This window comes from Mytilus edulis, chromosome 4, assembly GCF_963676685.1.
Source record: "Mytilus edulis chromosome 4, xbMytEdul2.2, whole genome shotgun sequence".
Classification (NCBI taxonomy): Eukaryota; Metazoa; Mollusca; class Bivalvia; order Mytilida; family Mytilidae; genus Mytilus; species Mytilus edulis.
In genome coordinates this window covers 25,620,675-25,639,861 of record NC_092347.1, presented here as the reverse complement: position 1 = coordinate 25,639,861, position 19,187 = coordinate 25,620,675, and the positions used below count along the sequence as shown (strand labels likewise).

At 32.0% G+C, this 19,187-nt stretch overlaps 1 protein-coding gene across 1 annotated transcript; it reads left to right on the top strand.

Moving 5' to 3' along the window:
- Positions 1-3,093: 3,093 nt before the first annotated feature.
- Positions 3,094-14,381, top strand: LOC139521308 (uncharacterized). Its single transcript, XM_071314786.1, has 6 exons — positions 3,094-3,229; positions 3,573-3,830; positions 6,473-6,577; positions 10,757-10,900; positions 11,747-11,884; positions 13,963-14,381. Exons 1-6 carry the CDS (start codon positions 3,094-3,096, stop codon positions 14,379-14,381), a joined length of 1,200 nt encoding a protein of 399 aa, XP_071170887.1.
- The last annotated feature ends 4,806 nt before the right edge of the window (positions 14,382-19,187 follow it).

Here is a 19,187-nt window from a genome sequence, read left to right as displayed (position 1 = left end):
TGAGATCGACAAACTCAACAGAAAGCTTTGAATACAAGTACGTATATTTCTTAGAATTGACGGTCGTCCTTTATAAATAACAATCAGCCTTTACAAATTACGGTCATCCTTTACAAGTTACGGTCATCTTTTTACCAATCACGGTCATCCTTGTTATATGTTACGGTCATCTTGAAAATATTTTGATTATGATTTACGGTCATCTTAACGATTTTTTTCCAATCGAATTTCCCATTTCATGCACATTTCTGGGTAGTAATTTGTGATTTCCGAGTTATTTTTTATAAATTTACGTCGTTTCAATGTATGATTTGTAAAGAAAATGATATAGAAACACTTTAACAGACAATACAGAAACTGACCTAATTTTTCATCCGACATCTTGGGATGACCGTGAATGCAGTTACGGTCATCAGCTTTACCCCAGTGAACTTGTAATAACAGTCGGCTGATTGTCTTATATTAAGTATTTCTCGTTTGAACATTAATAATTTGTTGGTGTTTGTATTTTAGCTGTGTGTTCCTGATGTTTTCTGATTCCAACAATTTCAACCTGAGATCACCCCTAGTTTTTGGTGGGGTTCGTGTTGTTTATTCTTTAGTTTTCTATGTTGTGTCATGTGTACTATAGTTTTTCTGTTTGTCTTTTTCATTTTTAGCCATGGCGTTGTCAGTTTGTTTAAGATTTATGAGTTTGACTGTCCCTTTGGTATCTTTCGTCCCTCTTTTTTTTTCAATTCAACTGATCTATAACACTGAGTTTGAAATTAAAAACAACACAGTGTCTCTGTTGTATAATATACTGAAATACTTTACTGCAAATGGGTGCAGTACGGAAACACTAAATACGCACTGTATAAAGTTTTCAAACACTTCATTACAATATTAACCAGCAACATTGAAACACTTCCTAATCAGAAAATGACGGCTGCCGAAACAGTAAAATTGAGAATGAAAATGGGTAATGTGTCAAAGAGACAACAACCCGACCATAGAACAGACAACAGCCGAAGGTCACCAACAGGTCTTCAATGCAGCGAGTGTCCGTGCAATAACGTAAAAACGCTTTTTAGATTAAGATATGTGGTTTCCTGTGACTAAATGAAGGTCAAGTTCTTTTTTCACGATTTTAGCTATTATCTTTGTTGAGCTGTAGACCTTTAAGAGGCAACCCGTGGTACTTAGATTGAAAATGGCCTTTTCATATCTGAACCCCAAAAAAAAATTTTTTTTTTACTTGTTTCTGTTTTGGAGTCCAGACTTCCAAATGTAATTTTTGTGCAGAAAAATACGGTTTGTTGTTAACAGCCTCTTGTTAATACATAGTTCATAACTACATGTACATGAATCTCTTGTCAATGAAAATTTTTCTTATTTAAACAGAAGTACTTATAAATCTGGACAATGATATATCAGCATTTTCAGACTCACTTGTCTGTATATCAATCAAAAATATTCTTTGTATTAAAGGATAAAACTGAATTTTTAATATTCAATTCATGCTTCCTCATAAAAAATATCTTTCTTTTCCGTCCATTAAAATGAAACTCGCTTTCATCCTGTTCAATTTTACACTGCCTAGCAAATTTTGTGTCTTTAAAGATTATTTTATATTGATCTTTTTCAATATCTAAGTGATGATAAAAGATAAATCAACATATTTTTGCAACTAGGAAGTAACTACAAATTTATCAATACATCTGTATTTCAAGTTTTTTAAAACTATATTATAGAACATAATGTGTCTCGAGGTTTTGAAACCAGTATCACATCATTTGCTCATTGTAATCATTATTGGACACTTGACATGTGTTTCTTCGCAGACAATATGTGCATGTAAGAACAAAACAGAGGATATTCTTCAAGAGTTACAGATATTAAAATCAATTACAAGTAAGTATTAAGAATCAAGAAACAAGAGCTTTATATTTTCACTACAGATCTTTGTAGTTTGTTTTATTTATTTGGATTGTTTTAGACACGAGTAGATTATTAGCTTGACATACTGTGAAGACACTTGTCTCTTATTTTGATTAAATCTGTTTTTATTTGTCTCAATGATATTTAGCGTGCTTTCTAATTGCTGTAATAAAACGTTTTGCATAATGGAATAAAGGCCAAATCAAACATAATTTCATTTGTCACTCAAATTGCATTCAATTTCTGTTAGCCATCTTTTTATTGTATTAAAATATATCTTTTTATTTTTGTATTTTGGTAGTGTATAATTTATATATAATAGAATGCAATGCTTTTGTATTTTGATTCCTATGTTACATGTTGGTGTCTGTTTATGTCTCGGCCTTTAAAAAAAGAAAAAAAAACAATACAAATTTAACTCAAGCTCTATATCACGTGATATTCGAATACCTTTTTGAACGTATGAAACCTGAACAAATGCTGATACATTGTATAAGGTTAGTGTCTAGAATCTGTATTTACTTTACTATTATTTATTTCTCTGTCAATAAATTGTAGAAAGTTTGCAGCAAAATGTTAGTACATTAATGTCGGAGAGAGAAAATCTTCAGAAGAATTTAACACAGTTGCAAGAATTAGGACTAAACTAAATTCCTAGTCACAGTTTAACAGGTATGTGTTTTGTTGGAAATCTCGAAAGAGAGGTTTTGAATATTAATTCTTGTAACTTAATGAGAAATTCTTACTTGGTGGTTCTTAAGCACGTACACAAGGAGATAGGCACCTTCACGGTTAGTTTTGTCCTATTGAATAGGGACAGATTTCAAAATGGAGTTAAAAATGGTGTTAAAAATACGAGCAGTTGCTTGAAAACATGCATAGGATTTCTCATACTTTCATACTTTTTCAACTCTTTCAAAACCATCTTTCTCCTGTTACTTATGGCCGAACTAACCGTAAAGTGACCTAACATAGTCTAATCTTATGAAGTATTTATACCAGTTGAAAATAAGTAAAAGGACCTATATATATCATTTAATGCTTAAACATCATATCAGGCAATTTATAAAACGTAAATTAAGTCCGAATTTGATATTTATTTTTCTTCTTTTCACGTAACAGAAAGGTGTTTCGCCACTGTAATTAATCCACTTCTATTATTTCATAACAGTGATGCAGGATGATCTGAAAGGACTTGATAATTCTGTTACAGCAAATCAGCATCAAATAACATCACTAAAAGACGATCTTGTATATATACACACACTGACGAGAAATACAACAGCTATATTACAGAATATTTCGAATGGTTTGTTCATTTATATATTTATTATGAATGCTAGTATCGATATCCCGAAACAATTATTATCAATATTGTCTAAATTTACAAGGTATTTTTATAATTTTGAACTTTGCAAATTACATTCACATATCATTTCCTTTGGTTGACATAATGGTATAAAGGAACATTAGGCGACACATTCCTTTAGATTGTATAATCTACATCTGTGTACTTGAGTACTCTTTTACCTTAACTGCGAAATGGTAACTTATTGTTTCATTGCCCTCGTTTCGATCTACTGTGGCACGATACTAAATTCCAAGTGTATATGTTTCATCTTTATTATTTAACGTCACATGTTTTGTTTCAGATTGCCAAACAAAGGTTGGATTCACATCCAGAAACAGCGGCAATTCCACTCTTGCAGATAATGAGAAAATAGTCTTTGACATTGTAGTTTCAAATTTTGGAAAAGGATATGACCCGAAAACAGGAATATTTACCGCTGTTAAGTCTGGAACTTACTTACTATTTGCTGATGTGAGAACAAACTGGAATGATAATACATGTTGGATCGATCTTGTGAGAAAAGGATCTCCCGTGACTACTGTTTTTCTTGCTTCAGGCAGTAAGATGTCAAGCGACAGTACATTAGCAATTTTGCACTTGGATATTGGTAACAAGGTATGGTTGCGTAAAAATCCTTATGGTGGAGTATGCAGGGTGGACAACCATTTGACATTTTAAGGATATTTGTTGAACGTTATGGAATAACGATATACAATAAACCTTGCTTTTTATTATGTTATTGTACCAAAATATAAGCTTGTTTGGTTTGAGGAATCGTATGTTATGAGACTACAAAATTTGTGAAATTTTAACAGCAAAAAAACAAACTGAAGTAAAACTACCAAATCGAGTCTGCATATAAACAATTAACATAGGTTACTAAGTATGGAAATATTCAAAATACAAATTAATTGTACGCGTTCAGCTTGAATAAAATGTGAAAATCATTAATTTGCATTAAATTCCTGCCCCTGATCTACTTTGTTGTAGGATCATATTTTAACCTTTTAAAACACTCATTTGTATGGTGTATTGTTCAGTTGCAATTACTTGCTACACATATTTAGAAATTATATGTTTAACCCCATCAGGATAACAAGAGATGATTTTGAATATGAATACTAAATCACTCAAGAACTCTTCTTTTGATTAAGATAAGACAGTCTAGCAACATATCAAAAGACGAACATTACAGATTCAAGTCATGGTAAATGGGTTTCTTTCCCCAATTTCGTTTAATTAAAGTTGTGTCAAATTCTGTATTTAATTTACTTTCCTGGATATTGAATGTGTCAAATTATTCCATTTTGAATATCTGTTTTCCAAAGTAATGTATTCCTCATAAATGTTTGATAATATGAGTTGATGGACAATTTTAGTAAAAGGATTCTTGCTGTATATTTAACTATTTTCATATGGAACTTCTTATATAGAAATAATTAAAATCGTTTACAAAAAATGAAATAAACTGTAATTAATTTTCTCCTCATGGTTGATATTGTTTATAACGTAAATGGTCAATGGAACTTAACATATGCTTCTATAGAAAAGTAATTAGAAATATGATCAAGGAAACGTGAAGCCTCAGCAGTTACGGATGCTGTTTTAGGATGGATCTTCCTCGGTTCGATTAGTAAGTATGATACAGTTCCGATAGATACTGGGAATGACGAGTAAGCTTTGAATATTGTTTGATGGTAGTATCACAAGTTACAAACAAGTATATATTTATAAGAGAGACATATGACATCAAAGGGACATCCAAATGCATTTGTCGAAAATAATCTCACAACGCCTCAGCTAAAAACGAAGAAGACAAACAGACAAGCAACAGTACATCATTCTCTCTTCATATCTAATGTATAACGAACTGTGTCACAACTCTAGATTCTACTGACGAGGATACATATATTAATATAAAAAAATCTCCACTCGCAGAGATTCGAACTCATGATCAAATCATGCTATTGGTATATGTACTAGGCAAAAAAAAAAAAAGAAACGCACATTGGTTTTTAATTTGAAAAAAAATCACATATATTAGTTTAAAATATTTTCAAGATAAAAACTTGAATAATTTATCTATCAAATTTACTCATTTGTAAAAGTATCGGAAATGACGTGACAGGAGGCGCAATGAATTTCTGATGGGTGCGTACAGGAAACAGATCGGTTTGATGGTGGTGGAATGATGATATGAGGTGGAATAACCTACTCGGAACGCACAGAGCTTAAAATCATCGTTGGTTGAGACATCGTTTTAACCACGTTTTTCATCAGGACGTCGCTCGTTGTTATGTGGCACACATTTCAATGACCTTTTTGGAGAATAAGCATATTCGTGTGTTGCCATGGCCAGCAATGTCACCAGATTTATCGCCAATGGACCATCTTAGGGACGATTTTGGACGATGTAACAGAAATAGCCAACATCCACTGGAAAGGCTCGCCTAGCTCCAAACAGCAGTTTTCAGGGAATGAAATGACATCCCTCAAGTCTTTATTCGACGTCTTATTGATTAAATGAGACGTAGGTGTCAGGAGGGTCATAGATGCAAGAGATGGTCATACAAATACTGATATGTTACGTGTAATTTTGAACTCGTCCTATAAAAATTGTTCGAAAATGTGCAATATTGTTTTAAATAGAGAACACTTGTTATAGTTCTCTTTGAAATGACGTTAGCTTACTATTCCGTTTACTTATTGTTATCATTTTTTATTATAAAAAATATAAATGATCGTAACGTTTCTTTTTTTGCCTAGAACATATCGAGACAACACCACCTGCACTGTGTCAAGCGCTGTATATATGTACTGTAATGGATTGTGATACTACAATGAAATACATAATCTATCATATATAATAATGGTTTGATTAGAGCATGCAGTTTCAATAATTTACATTTGCTAATTTAATATTGATTTAAACAAGAAAATATTTGATTAAATAATGAAGTTTTAGAGTTTATATATGTCGTCTTAAAGTTGTTACAACTTTTGTTATCATTATATAAATCCAAGGCTAACTTATAACAAAATATTTTGGCAACTAGGAGGATATATATCAAAAAATTACCAGTAGGTTATTTGTGTAAATGTGCACGAGAGTCACATTATTTGTTTTTCCCCAACTATTCTATATACCAAAAATGTGTCTCAACGTTTTGAAATCAGTCTTAAATTATTTGATCCTTGCAGTTATTGCTGGACAATTGGAATGTGTTTCTTCACAGACAATATGCGCTTGTAAGAATGAAACAGAGGATATTTTGCTAGAGTTACAGATCTTGAAATCAATTACAAGTAAGTATCTAAACTTATAAAACAAGAACAATTATGTTGAAATGTGATTGTCTCTTTTTATTTTTTTTACAATTTGTTTTATACATAAAGTGATTAAGAACTGTAAAGACACTTGTCTATTTTTGAAAGCTGCATGTTGATTTCTAAATGGCTGTTGGGTTTCTGACATATTGAGATATACCCACAATTTCATTTAATCATAAATGTAAGACTTATGAGACTAAATTGCGACATATCATTTTGTAATGAAGCATGTGTAAATAATAAAAACATATATTTTATATCTATAATTTTGTTTTAAATAAAAGGTTGATGTTTTTTGTTGTCGCCACTAAATATACCAACAAATTATTTAATTCATTTATTTGTTGCTTGATTATATTTATGTCAGCATTTGCTATGAAAAGTATTTCTTATTGTCCTACTACATGCTTATCAAAGGAGGTACATATTAATAAAAGTGATACGGGATATAACACAGAATAAGTAAACATTGTATAACAACAATGATTTAAAAAGTGTCTCAACAGGTTAGATTATCACTAAAATGTACAATTTGAAATTACTCACAGTTATCTTAGATGCTCATAAAAAATAACAAGATTGTCATTGGCAGAAAATGGCCACAGCATTTATTAACAGATATGATATATGTACTATTACATGAAATGCAATTTGTGATACATGTAGATCTATGAACTAAAATTAACTGATAAAAATACATATGTGTCTTTGAAAATGTTATATGATGATCGCCGAATATGTTTGAGGTGGCAGACCATATATGAAAAGGGGAAGTTCAAGATAAGCTATTAAACCTGGAAATCAGAGGCTAATGCTATCATACGATTATAATAAACTTATCATAGATACCAGGACTAAGTTTTGTATATAAGCCAGACCCGCGTTTCGTCTACAAAAGACTCATCAGAGACGCTCGAATCCATCAGTGACGCTCGAATCCAAAAGAGTTTAAAATGGCCAAATAAAGTACGAAGTTGAAGAGCATTGAGGACCAAAATTCCTAATAGTTTTGCCAAATACAGGTAAGGTAATCTATGCCTGAGGTAGAAAAGCCATAGTATTTCAAAAATTCAAAAATTTTGTAAACAGTTAATCTATAAATATAACCATATCAATGATAATTCATGTCAGCACAAAAGTGCTGACTACTGCCAGTGGCGTAGCTGGGTCATTTTTACGTGTACGCCCGAACCTTGGCGAGGGATATGAGAGGTGCCAACCGCTCAATGTTAAAGCACCTGCTGGTAGTGGGTTCGAAGCCCCCGAAAGCTATCGAGAATGAGATACCGTAATGATTCCTGTCACTAAAAAATCATTGATAGCAACATACTTTTGAATCTAAATGGTTTGTTTGTTTTGGTTAAATCTTGTAATATGTTAACTTATTCATCGTGTTAAACTGGAAGCTAGCCTAATGGTCATTGGTTTTAGAGAAAACGTCCAAACCAATATTACTTTTAAATAAGTTTAAATGGTGCCGTGAGTTAGCATATAACCCACAAAAGCACCTTTTAAATTAACATGAAAAAAACAAAATTCTAAGAGGCGCAATATAAAAAAATTCTAGAACACCTAGGATTTCTTCCCACAAAAAGTGAATCAATTTATCGTTCCTTTAAAGGGATTTAAAAAAATCTAAAATTTTCTTTTAATATTTTTTTCTTGATCCGGAATATTTCACGACAATCTATGAAGGTTTATAAATTGAGCATGTAAAACAATTAATTGCGTAGAGAAGAGTCCGGCTATCCGTCTGTCTATCAGAAAAAAACAGAAAAATAAACGAAAAAAATGCTTTCAAAATTTTAGCTTTAGACATTAGTAATAGAAAAAGCTTCTTCGGCATTTTCATAAAATTCGATGAACGTTCGACAAGTAGTTAATGTAATTGAGAAATAACAAAATGTAAGCCCAAACTGCGACCACTTATTAACTGCAGAAAGAAATACATTTTGACCTTAAAATGTGGTAAAATTAAAGATATAATTGCATTATTATACTGCTCTGAATACTCTTTTGATCATAAACAGTTTCTGTCCAACTTTCGAAAAATTTCACGGAGAGTCATTCAAAAGACTTGATCCACATTATGAACCTAAATGTTGACGCTGCTTTGTCTCGCTTTTGGGACATAAATCACTGGCTCGACAAAAATACAAACAGCATATCGAATCTGAGCAGATAGTGAATTGCTTTAAATATAAGAAAAGTACGTAGAATTCATAGTAGATTCAGACTTTTAGAAAAGATTCGAACAAATATATTAAATGATCTATTTGAGTAAATTTAGTCCCTTTTTATTCAAAATTACAATCCATTGAAAAAAAGAAGCACAAGGCTGATGTGTTTTAGCCAGTTTTTCTTATTCTTTGTCAAATATTTGTTTTATTTTCAAAATTCAAGTGTACGCTCGGGCGTTTTGACGTAAACGTAGATACGAGCATGACTGAGCTGGTGATATCCTCGGGGAAATAAATCTAAACCAGCAGTGGCATAGGCCCAGTGGTTGTAAATAAACTCATCATAGATACCAGGACTAAATTTTGTATATACGCCAGACGCGCGTTTCGTCTACAAAAGACTTATCAGTGACGCTCGAATCCAAAAAAGTTTAAAAGGGCCAAATAAAGTACGAAGTTGAAGAGCATTGAGGACCAAAATTCCTAAAAGTTTTGCCAAATACAGCTAAGATAATCTATGCCTGAGGTAGAAAAGCCTTAGTATTTCAAAAGTTCAAAATTTTGTAAACACTCAGTTAATTTATAAATATAACCATATCAATGATAATTCATGTCAGCACAAACAATAAGTCTGTAAACTGCAAATATTTTATCTAAGCGCAGCGAAATCTTCCATAAATCAAGCAACTAACCCTGGATATCAGAAGTTATCGCTACCAACGCAACATTTAATAAACATCCACTATTATTATACATGTTTGAATGTAATAAATTTCCTTCCAAGTTATCCATTCAATTTCTATATGCATGCAAGTCCCCTCCTCGTCCAGGATTCGTCTATTTTCTTGATTGACCGTCTCGTAATTAGAACTTTTGTATATCTTTCCACATTGAGTTATGATTTAATCGATGAAGGCAATACAATTCTGAAATAAACAAACAAAACCAAACAGCAGTATCTTCTGTAGGAATTGCATTCTACTAATTTTAGGGAGGGTGGGCGGGTTTTATGAAGATAAATCTTTGTCTAAAAATGCGTCTGCTTTTCCTAAATGTCGACGTCAAAAGGAGGATTATGGGTAAATCAATCACTTGCAAAGATCGATAATCCAACTAAAAACCAAATAATATTACTTGACGAAGTAGTATAACGACGGACACAGTGGTATGAGCACTACCGATAACTGATTTAAAATTTATATTTTAAATCCTATTAATGAAAGCTAGTTGAAAGTAAAAACCAATTGATGATAAAAAAAAATCATGCATCAGAGACTCAAATCAATTAAAACACTTTCCAGGAATATTCTCGGACATTCGAAAAAAGACATGACTTGTGCAATATCAGATTAGTAATGAAAGTCAAAACAAAACCGCACATACATTTATGCAGAATTTAGGTCTTGCTACACACCACGAATCAACGAGTTGATTAACACCCAATAATACTAGACGCTCTAATTTTGTGTTTTGAGTCTATTTTATGTTGAATTATAATATACATTATTTTATTATGTAGTTGCCTTTTTATCCTTTTTGCAGTATTTATATTTCTTAAATATTTTACTTTTGTATTTTGTTTAAATTGTTATGCAGTATGCAAAGCACCTAATTTCCCTGAATCTAAAGACAACTAAACAAATCCAAACAGAGACAACTAAAGATCTGAAATATCGCTTACATGTCCAACCCTCTCACGATGAAAAAACGTATACAAATCTTACAGAGGTTAATGATCTGGCATAATATCCATTTCACCCCCACCCCGCACAAAAAAACTAAGCAAAACAAAAAAAGTGACAAAAAAACAAACAAAAAAAAAACACAAAACAGACAATACCCCCCCCCCCCAAAAAAAAAAAAAAAAAAAAAACCAAACAAAAAAAATGCAAACCAAAAAACAAACAGTAACAATAACTCAACAGCACAAAAAACTGAGAATCCAGTGTTTTTATTTCCAATCTGTTAATTGTAGATACATTGCAGCAAAATTTTAGTTTATTGATGTTGGATAAGGAGATCCTCCAAAAGAATTTAACACAATTGCAAGATGACCATGATAAAATTCTTAGTCAACAAGTGTTAGGACTCAACAAAATACAAAGTAACAAAATCAAAGGTATGTGATTATTGACAATGACAAGATATTTTGAATATAATTTCTGGAAAGAAATGCAATCTTGTTTAATTGCACATAAGCATACAAAGGAGGTTATGAAGTATTTTTACCACATGTGAATAATTACGAGTACCTACAAGCATTCAAATCTTTCAGTTCATCTAAGTCAATGCATCCCTTAATAAAGGAAAAAGGTAATGTTTTACTTTTATCACATATATGAGATCTTGGTCGGATTATTAGATTACCGTGAAAACTTTTTTTTTAAATAATGACATCATGTCTCCTTGCAACAGAATATTGAAGTTGATATTAAGAAAACTTTTAAATTGACTTTCAAGAACAGCAATTCAAGCGCTGTTCCTTTGTCTTTTGTGTTTTGTTTTTGCTGTCCATGTACTGATTTTGTGTAATGGATGGATAACCCCATATCCTTTGTTCTATTATGTAAAGATGCAAAAAGTGGAATGAGTTTTATTCTTATACTGGATAATTTTAACTTCAAAAGGAAGATTTTTGCAACAATTAGTAATTGACAACTGTCTCTCAGTTTTTGTTTTTTTTAAGATTTGTCAAAGTCAAATGGATTCAAAAGCAATTAAGAGTTAGTGTAAAGGTTCATTAACTTAAGGAGTCTGACCTCATCTTTTGACATTTGCATTTGTATGAAATCTAAATTTGATTTGTTAATCTCGTAGATCTTAGTAAATTCTGATTTGCAGATTTTTGCTTATTTATTCCCTTTTTTTCGAATATAAATTCTTGATATTTTTGAGGTTGTGATCTTTCTGTTTTCAGAACACAAAGAGCACCTCTGTAAGTCTACTTATTAAAATTTTATTGCAGTGATGCTAGATGACCTTATAGGAATTGGTAATTCTGTGGCAACCAATCAGCATCAGATAACATCTCTGAAAGATGATCTTGTATACATACACGGACAGATGAGAAACACAACAGCTATTTTACACCAACTGTCAAATGGTTTGTGCATGATGCAATCTTGAACTCTCTTTCAATATATGTTTCCATTTATTATCTCATACATACACCAATTATTACGAGATAAAACACTAATAATGAAAAAAGAAAGAATTCATTTAACTTGAACATTCTTTTGTCTTCTGAAAATACATGAAATATTTGCCAATTCCCTTGATGTAGGTTAATAACCGTCTATCATTAGTTGCACAAGTTGGGAACGGACTCTGTTGGTTGGGAACTAGATTTCGTTGCAATGGATACCTTGTTTGATCCCTGTTGGTTCATTAGTAATTTTTGAAAGAAAATATTGTTATGTTGTAACATTTGGAGCATTGACTAAAATATAATTGAACTGCATTGAACTCGTGCAATTGCACGTACTAATATACATTTAAATGCATAAAGTTTAATATGAAATAAAAGACGATTTTTGGTCCGTTTTGTAGGTTTCTTAATATTTGGATGAAAAGAAATATAAGAAGATTTATGCTTTTAGTTCGGTTGCGAAGAAGTCGAATTCGGCTTGTAATGCGATGAATGTCGCCTTTTCAAGGAGTACGACCATCCGACAAATTTTTTTGTGTCTTAATCAAAATCTGTAATATCAAACTTAGTTAAATAATTTACCATTAAACGAGGAAAATCCTTAACTATATTGGGGTCAATGTTTCAAAGGTCAATTTCACAGCAGATATTGATAGATTAAAATTTAGACAAAAGTTTATTTTTCAGAATTTATCGTTCGAACCGTTTGTCAAATTCTTCTCAAACTTGAAATAATGTCTCGTGGGAAAAGAAACTCATGGTGATGTTCAGATTACTGGATCTAGGGGTAAAGTCACATCAGAAATTAATAGACTGTAATGGGACATTTGTCCGAACGAAATCTTTTGAATCGAATGCCCATAATAATTACTACAATGCCCAAGTACTGAGTTTGATTAATAGGTCAACAGTCAATGTCAAAGTACTTATACATAGTTTGAAATGTTGTACAAATGGTCCGAGACCACCATTGTCGTTGTTCACAAATATAGTCCCTAGTGTTGACAGTGGGTTACTTGCCATTAATTTTTATACCCCTTCCAAATTTATTTCTCCATGTTTAATGCCTCAAATTGCAAGTAGGGGGATGAATTTACACTGTAAAAAAATTTGGGTCCAGAATTTTAAAGGAAAGTAGTGATTTGGTTCAGCTGAAAAAGGTTTAAAATTAGCACTTCGGAAGCTGTCAAAAGATTTCAAGACGCCCTAAACATACAATTGTCCATATTTTGAGTTAGAGCCGATGAAGTTTTCTATAATTTTGATATAATTTGTCCCAAAAGTTGTACAACACCCTGTAAAAGTTTCTTTGAGAAAGCGCAGGTGGTTTTTTTTTTAATTTTCATTTATGTTCTAAAAGAAATGCACTACGAAATAATTGTGTTCTCGGACCAAATAGGATAAAAAGACTCGAATTCACTCTTATTAAAGCCGATAGTTCAAAAGACAAGGTCAAAGTAGCATTTCATAAACTGAATTTTCAAGATATTCCGAGTCCAACCGTTGCATTTAGCAATATTTGTCCTTTAAAAAAAATAAAAGAGCAAGATCCATATTGAGTTTTTGGGAAAGTAGGCCGAAAGGTCAAGATAACTGTATTAAGATTGAAATTTATGGAAAGTTTCGTTTCGGGACAAAAAAAGTTGACTCATCAATCACATCTAAACCATACATTATCAAATGCAGTGATTTTTGGAAGAAAAAGACGTCTTGTCAATTGTGATGTCATTTTGGTCAAATTTCAACGTTATATCAGCAGTTAGAAGATTGAAATTTAGGCACATCAGAAAAGTATCAGTAAAATGTTACATAGCGTAATGTACCATTGGTTCTCCGACATATGCTACAACGAAAGTGCCATGAACGATTGATAGCCGCCCTCCATTACTTCGTTGTCAGTGCATATGAGATATGAATGTCCCATTTGTATCTTTCTCAACCTTTATTTTAATCACGTTAGTCCGTGCATATTTATTCTCTTCAAATTGCATCTAAATCTTATGAAAACAATCTGAGTATTCTAAATTATTCAGATTACAAAACAAAGATTGGATTCACAGCTAAAAACAACGACTCAATCGACCCTCTTACAGATGGTGAGAAAATAATAATCGACACTGTAGTTTCTAATTTTGGAAATGGATACGACCCTTCAACTGGAATCTTTACTGCTGTTAAGTCTGGAACTTACTTACTATTTGTTGATGTGAGATCAGTATGGACGACGGATGACAAAACATGTTGGATTGATCTTATGAGAAATGGGTCTCCAATAACAACTGTTTTCCTCATTTCTTCAGGTACTAGTATGTCAAGCGACAGTACATTAGCAATTGTGCACTTGGATATTGGTAATAAAGTTTGGTTACGTAAACGGCACCATTGGCACGCTGGAGTATGCTCGTTGGACAACCATTTGACATTTTCAGGATATTTATTAAATGTTATGTAAAGTATATGCTTATATCGAGATAAAGTTTAACTCTTGTATTATGTTTTTTTATTATATGCTTTTTTAGTGTAAGCAAACATACCTTAGTGTGCATTGTTACTGATGAATAGTTATCATTTTGACCGATACTTTGTTTTTTATCTGTTCGACCTTTTTTCTTTTTTTTTCTCTTGAAGATCATTTATTCGCAGAGCCAAAGGTGACTAAAAACTACCATTTTACAACGAGTTTTAACATTTCTATAAAATTAAAATGTTACTTAAATCCTCTACATTGATGTTGAAACCCCGCCTTTACACAATATCGCGAATTTCACATGCTTGTTTTTTTACATCCTTAACTTATATGAATTGACTTGTATTTGACAGACAAAACATAGCTTGACTGCCTTAAAAATTCAGATTTGTGTTAAGAATGTTTTGATAAGTACTTTACATTTGTCAAACTATAACAAAATATTTTTTTGGGTAATCTTTTGGTATTTAAAAGTTTGTTCTGTATTCATTTTTTCGCCATGGTGATGTGTTGGAACCTCAAAATACACACAAAGAGTTGCAATATTATGATTTTTTTGTAAATATTTGAAGACCTTTTAATGATGGACCCGATGTGAAAAAAAAATCCGGGAGAATTTGACCCCTCTTTGTATAATTCATCACAGCTAAGTCATTCCTCGCTGGAAATTTTTTTATTGAAATTGATTACCTTTTATATGGGTTTTGTTAAAGCTAGATTATTCAAAAAAAAAAAAAATGAATGTAACCATTCTCATCTTCTTGTATGTCATTAAATACATGGTATACAAACTTTTTCTTCAATCAATTATTTTAACCCGAACGGAACACAGTGGCTGAACTACGGGGGTCGGGCGGGCATTGGACCCCTCCTTCTTTTTACGATCAATGCATTTGAATGGGGACATGTAGTTGTAACCACCCTTTCATCCTGGGTTGGGAACCCCAAATTTAAGAATAACTTGATCTGCTGCTGAAAACACCTATATCCACTTATCAAGATTTTTTTATATTTAAGAATGAGTGGCTGATAACTAAGTGTTCAGTAAAACTACTCGAGATCTGAAAATTTTTATTTAATAAAAAAGTGTGTGTTATACCCGGTAAGGATAAGAAATGATTTTGAATTTAAACACTTAATCACTCAAGAATTTTCCTTTGATTAAGATAATACAATCATGCAACATATCGACCTTATTGTAAAAAGAAGAGCATTACAGATTCAAGTCATGGCCAATTGTTTTCTTTCCTCCAATAACGTTTAATTAACTTTGTCGCCAAGTTTGTATTACTTTCCTGGATCTTGAACGTGTCAAATTATAATTTTAATTTCATGTTTCTTATACTTGAAGTATTTCTAATAAATGTTCGTTAATATGAATTGAAGGACGGTTTTAGTAAAGGGATTCTTGCTGTATGTTTAAGTATTTTCGTATGGAATTCTTAATACGAAACAACCGGGAAAATAATTTTCACATAAAATAACATAAATGTGATCTACTTGGTATAAAACTTGGAAGAAAAGCCTATTGCTGAGTATTGTTCATAAAGTTGATGGTCTATGGAGCTAAGTTATGAATTATTGTTTTATGCTTCCATAGAAAGTAACCATTAAATATGAATAAAAGTAAAGAGAAGCATCAGCAGTACTGGATTCTGTTTTTAGGATGGATCTTCGTCAGTCCAATTAGTAAGTATGATACAATTATGATAGATATAAGGAATGACGAGCAAGCTTTGCATATTGCTTGATTGTAGTATCCCAGGTTATAAACTAGTATATATTATAAGAGAGGCATAGGACACCAAAGGGACTACCTTATTCGTTAGTCATGAACTGGAAAAGGTAACATTTTCTACACTCTTTCGACTTTCATTTATGAACATAACAAATACTCCTTAATTCTGTTATGTCTAAAAGTTTTATTTTCCTTCCTAATTCTCAGATCTTGAACTAACTGCATTGCCACATTATTCAGGCATCGTGGTTGCAAAATCGTTCGAACCTTTCAGTGGTCGAGCGATCTAAGTAGACGAGCTACTTTAGCACTAGCCTGTCAACTCTAAGGTTGTAATTTCGAAACCCATGAGTGACAGGTCCGATCTCAATTGACTAGGAGTGTCAGGTTTACTACCTGACGAAGGTCGGTGGATCTCTCTGCGTACTCCGGTTAACACCATCAATAAAAACTGACCGCCACAAAATGAAATATGACTGTTGTTACCCATTTGTTTGATGTGTTTGATCTTTTGATTTTATTCTTTTGATAAGGGACTTTTCGTTTTGAAAATTCGGTATTTTTTGTTATTTTACTCAGTACCTATTTACCATCGAAGGAGCAACAACTTTGCAGGGTACAATAATAAAATGTAAATATATTTATAATTGTATGCTGATGTATACTTCAATGTAAAAAAAAAGCTGAGAAAGACTGTTACGGAAATTACACGTCAGAGTTTTTATAAGACAAATTCTCCATTTAGATACAGGCATTGTATTGACGTTTTTGTCAAATTAAAGCAGCTAAGTGCCTACACTTTTCCCTTTGATGAATGTCTGCAAATCTACATGTCTAATTATGACATACATTTTGTTTTCATGAAACAGATTTTCTCAATATGCTTTGAAAGACAAAAATGTATACATTATGTGCTTGTTAACAGAAGCCACATTCTATCACTTAAAATCATATGCATTTTCAAGTGAACTAGGGAACTAGTTGTTCGGTACATTCCTTGCAGATTTATTTATGAATGATGCAGAGTTTACCCACTACTTTCCACTTAAGAAATAGTAGAAATCGGTCATGCGTTTTAAAATCACCTTCCGCTTTATGGAGAATCGTCTGTCTTTTAATCACATTAGGTTTAAAATAACCTATATTTCATCTATCACAATAACCCAGAAGATTCATAATAACGGAAAATTAACTACTAAGTCAAGCGACGTTACACACTCGATTCTAAAATCAACGTCGTTGTTTAGTATTATTTGGTCGACTTGCTAAATGGTTTGGTTTAAAAGGATGAGTTTTCAAAGTATTTTAAGGTCAAACACTTAATTACAGCTTGCAAAGATTTACTATCTTTTTAATGGAATTTGTTTTTTTTAGGTACAATGTAAACGCGGCCCCAAATTGAGTTTACCCCACCACATATGTACATGTGTCGCTCCGAAGTCATGAACTTCTTCAATGACAGCTTAAATCTTTTGTCTTATATGCAGGAGTCACACTATCCCGAATTTACAACAGATATTCATACGACAATGAAAGATTGAATTTCTTGTGTAGTAACACAGAATTTGTTCAACAACCAGTCAACAACAAAAGCATGCACGAGCCTACAGACGTTCACAAGATGGCACTCGAGTCACATACCCGAAGTGCAAAATAAACACACGAAATCAACACAAAAATGAGCCTTCGTAAGTTGCTGTTGGAGCCGAATAAACTAAGAAACTCAACCGGTGGTCAGACGATGGCCTTTATATGACCTCACGTATGGCCCAATGTTTTTACAATCAGAATATTTCCTATATCGCGTTTTCATCTAGTGTCAATTTCGATACAGAGTGACGCAGGCATTTGGGAAGTTGTTGTTTCAAATCTTTGGTAGTTTATGTTTAAATCATTCACAACTGATCTATACTCGGGATCATTTATACTTTATTATCGCTATTTAATGAATTTTTCATTTGATCTTTTTTTGTGATAATTTTTCATATCATGCTACTTGCTTGAGATGGAATATTATTGCTAGAAACTTAGGAGGCACGTGGCGTTGCTAACGAAATTGACATGAAATTGACATCGTCGTCAAAGGTAAAATAGCGAAAATAGATTACTAGTATCATTGGCCATCTCAACTCGATCGCTTTTCTCGCTTTCGCCGTCCCGCCTCAAGCCAGAAAACCAATCTCGTTGAGATGATCAACGATAATCTATAAGTATTACATAGAATTTTGTCTATTGGTGAAGTTGTTTGTTGAAATATCTATATAACGTTACAATACCCAATTTGCACCAATTTAAAAAAAAAAGGTGTGAATCTTGCAAATTTTCTTAGAGGCTAAACAATTTGCATTTTTTCTATAACTTTCCATTTGGCAGTGACCGCCCGTCTTTCAACATAGCTGAATATTTTAAAGTATATACAAAAACGGTCGGCATATCCATGAAAAAAGTAAAATCTAAAACGTCCACAAAAGTCATCTATAGAAATAGAGTAATTAAAATGTGTAGCAGACACCTATTTTTTACAAAATGCGTTACAAAAATGGATCATTGTAAAATTGATATAGCAATGAAATTAAACAAAGTGTGATTCAATATGGATTCAAATTAAATTTGCGAGACTATGTATAACAACAGTATGCGAGACTATATATAACAACAGTATGCATCTACAAAAAATAAACACAGAATGGAAACTTTGTCTGTTTCTTAAATAAACGTATTAGGTGAAAATAACTGAAAAAAAGGCGCAATTTGGGTACCCTAACGTTATTTATGTCTTCGTTATACTGTTGTATCATTTAGGCTTTTCTCTACTTTCCACATCAAAAACACTCAAATAGATTGAATAAAATCTTTGTATCAAAGTAAATAAATAAAATATCCTCAATAAGACAAGACATTTAACATACATAATACTATTTACAAAGTGTTTATAATTTTAAATCTTCTATTCAAATGAAAATGCATAGCCACAATAAAATAAATAAAATAACGACTTTCCCTTTGTTAAAAGTTATTGCTTCAAAACAGTGAAACCATAAAGGATGAGTTTA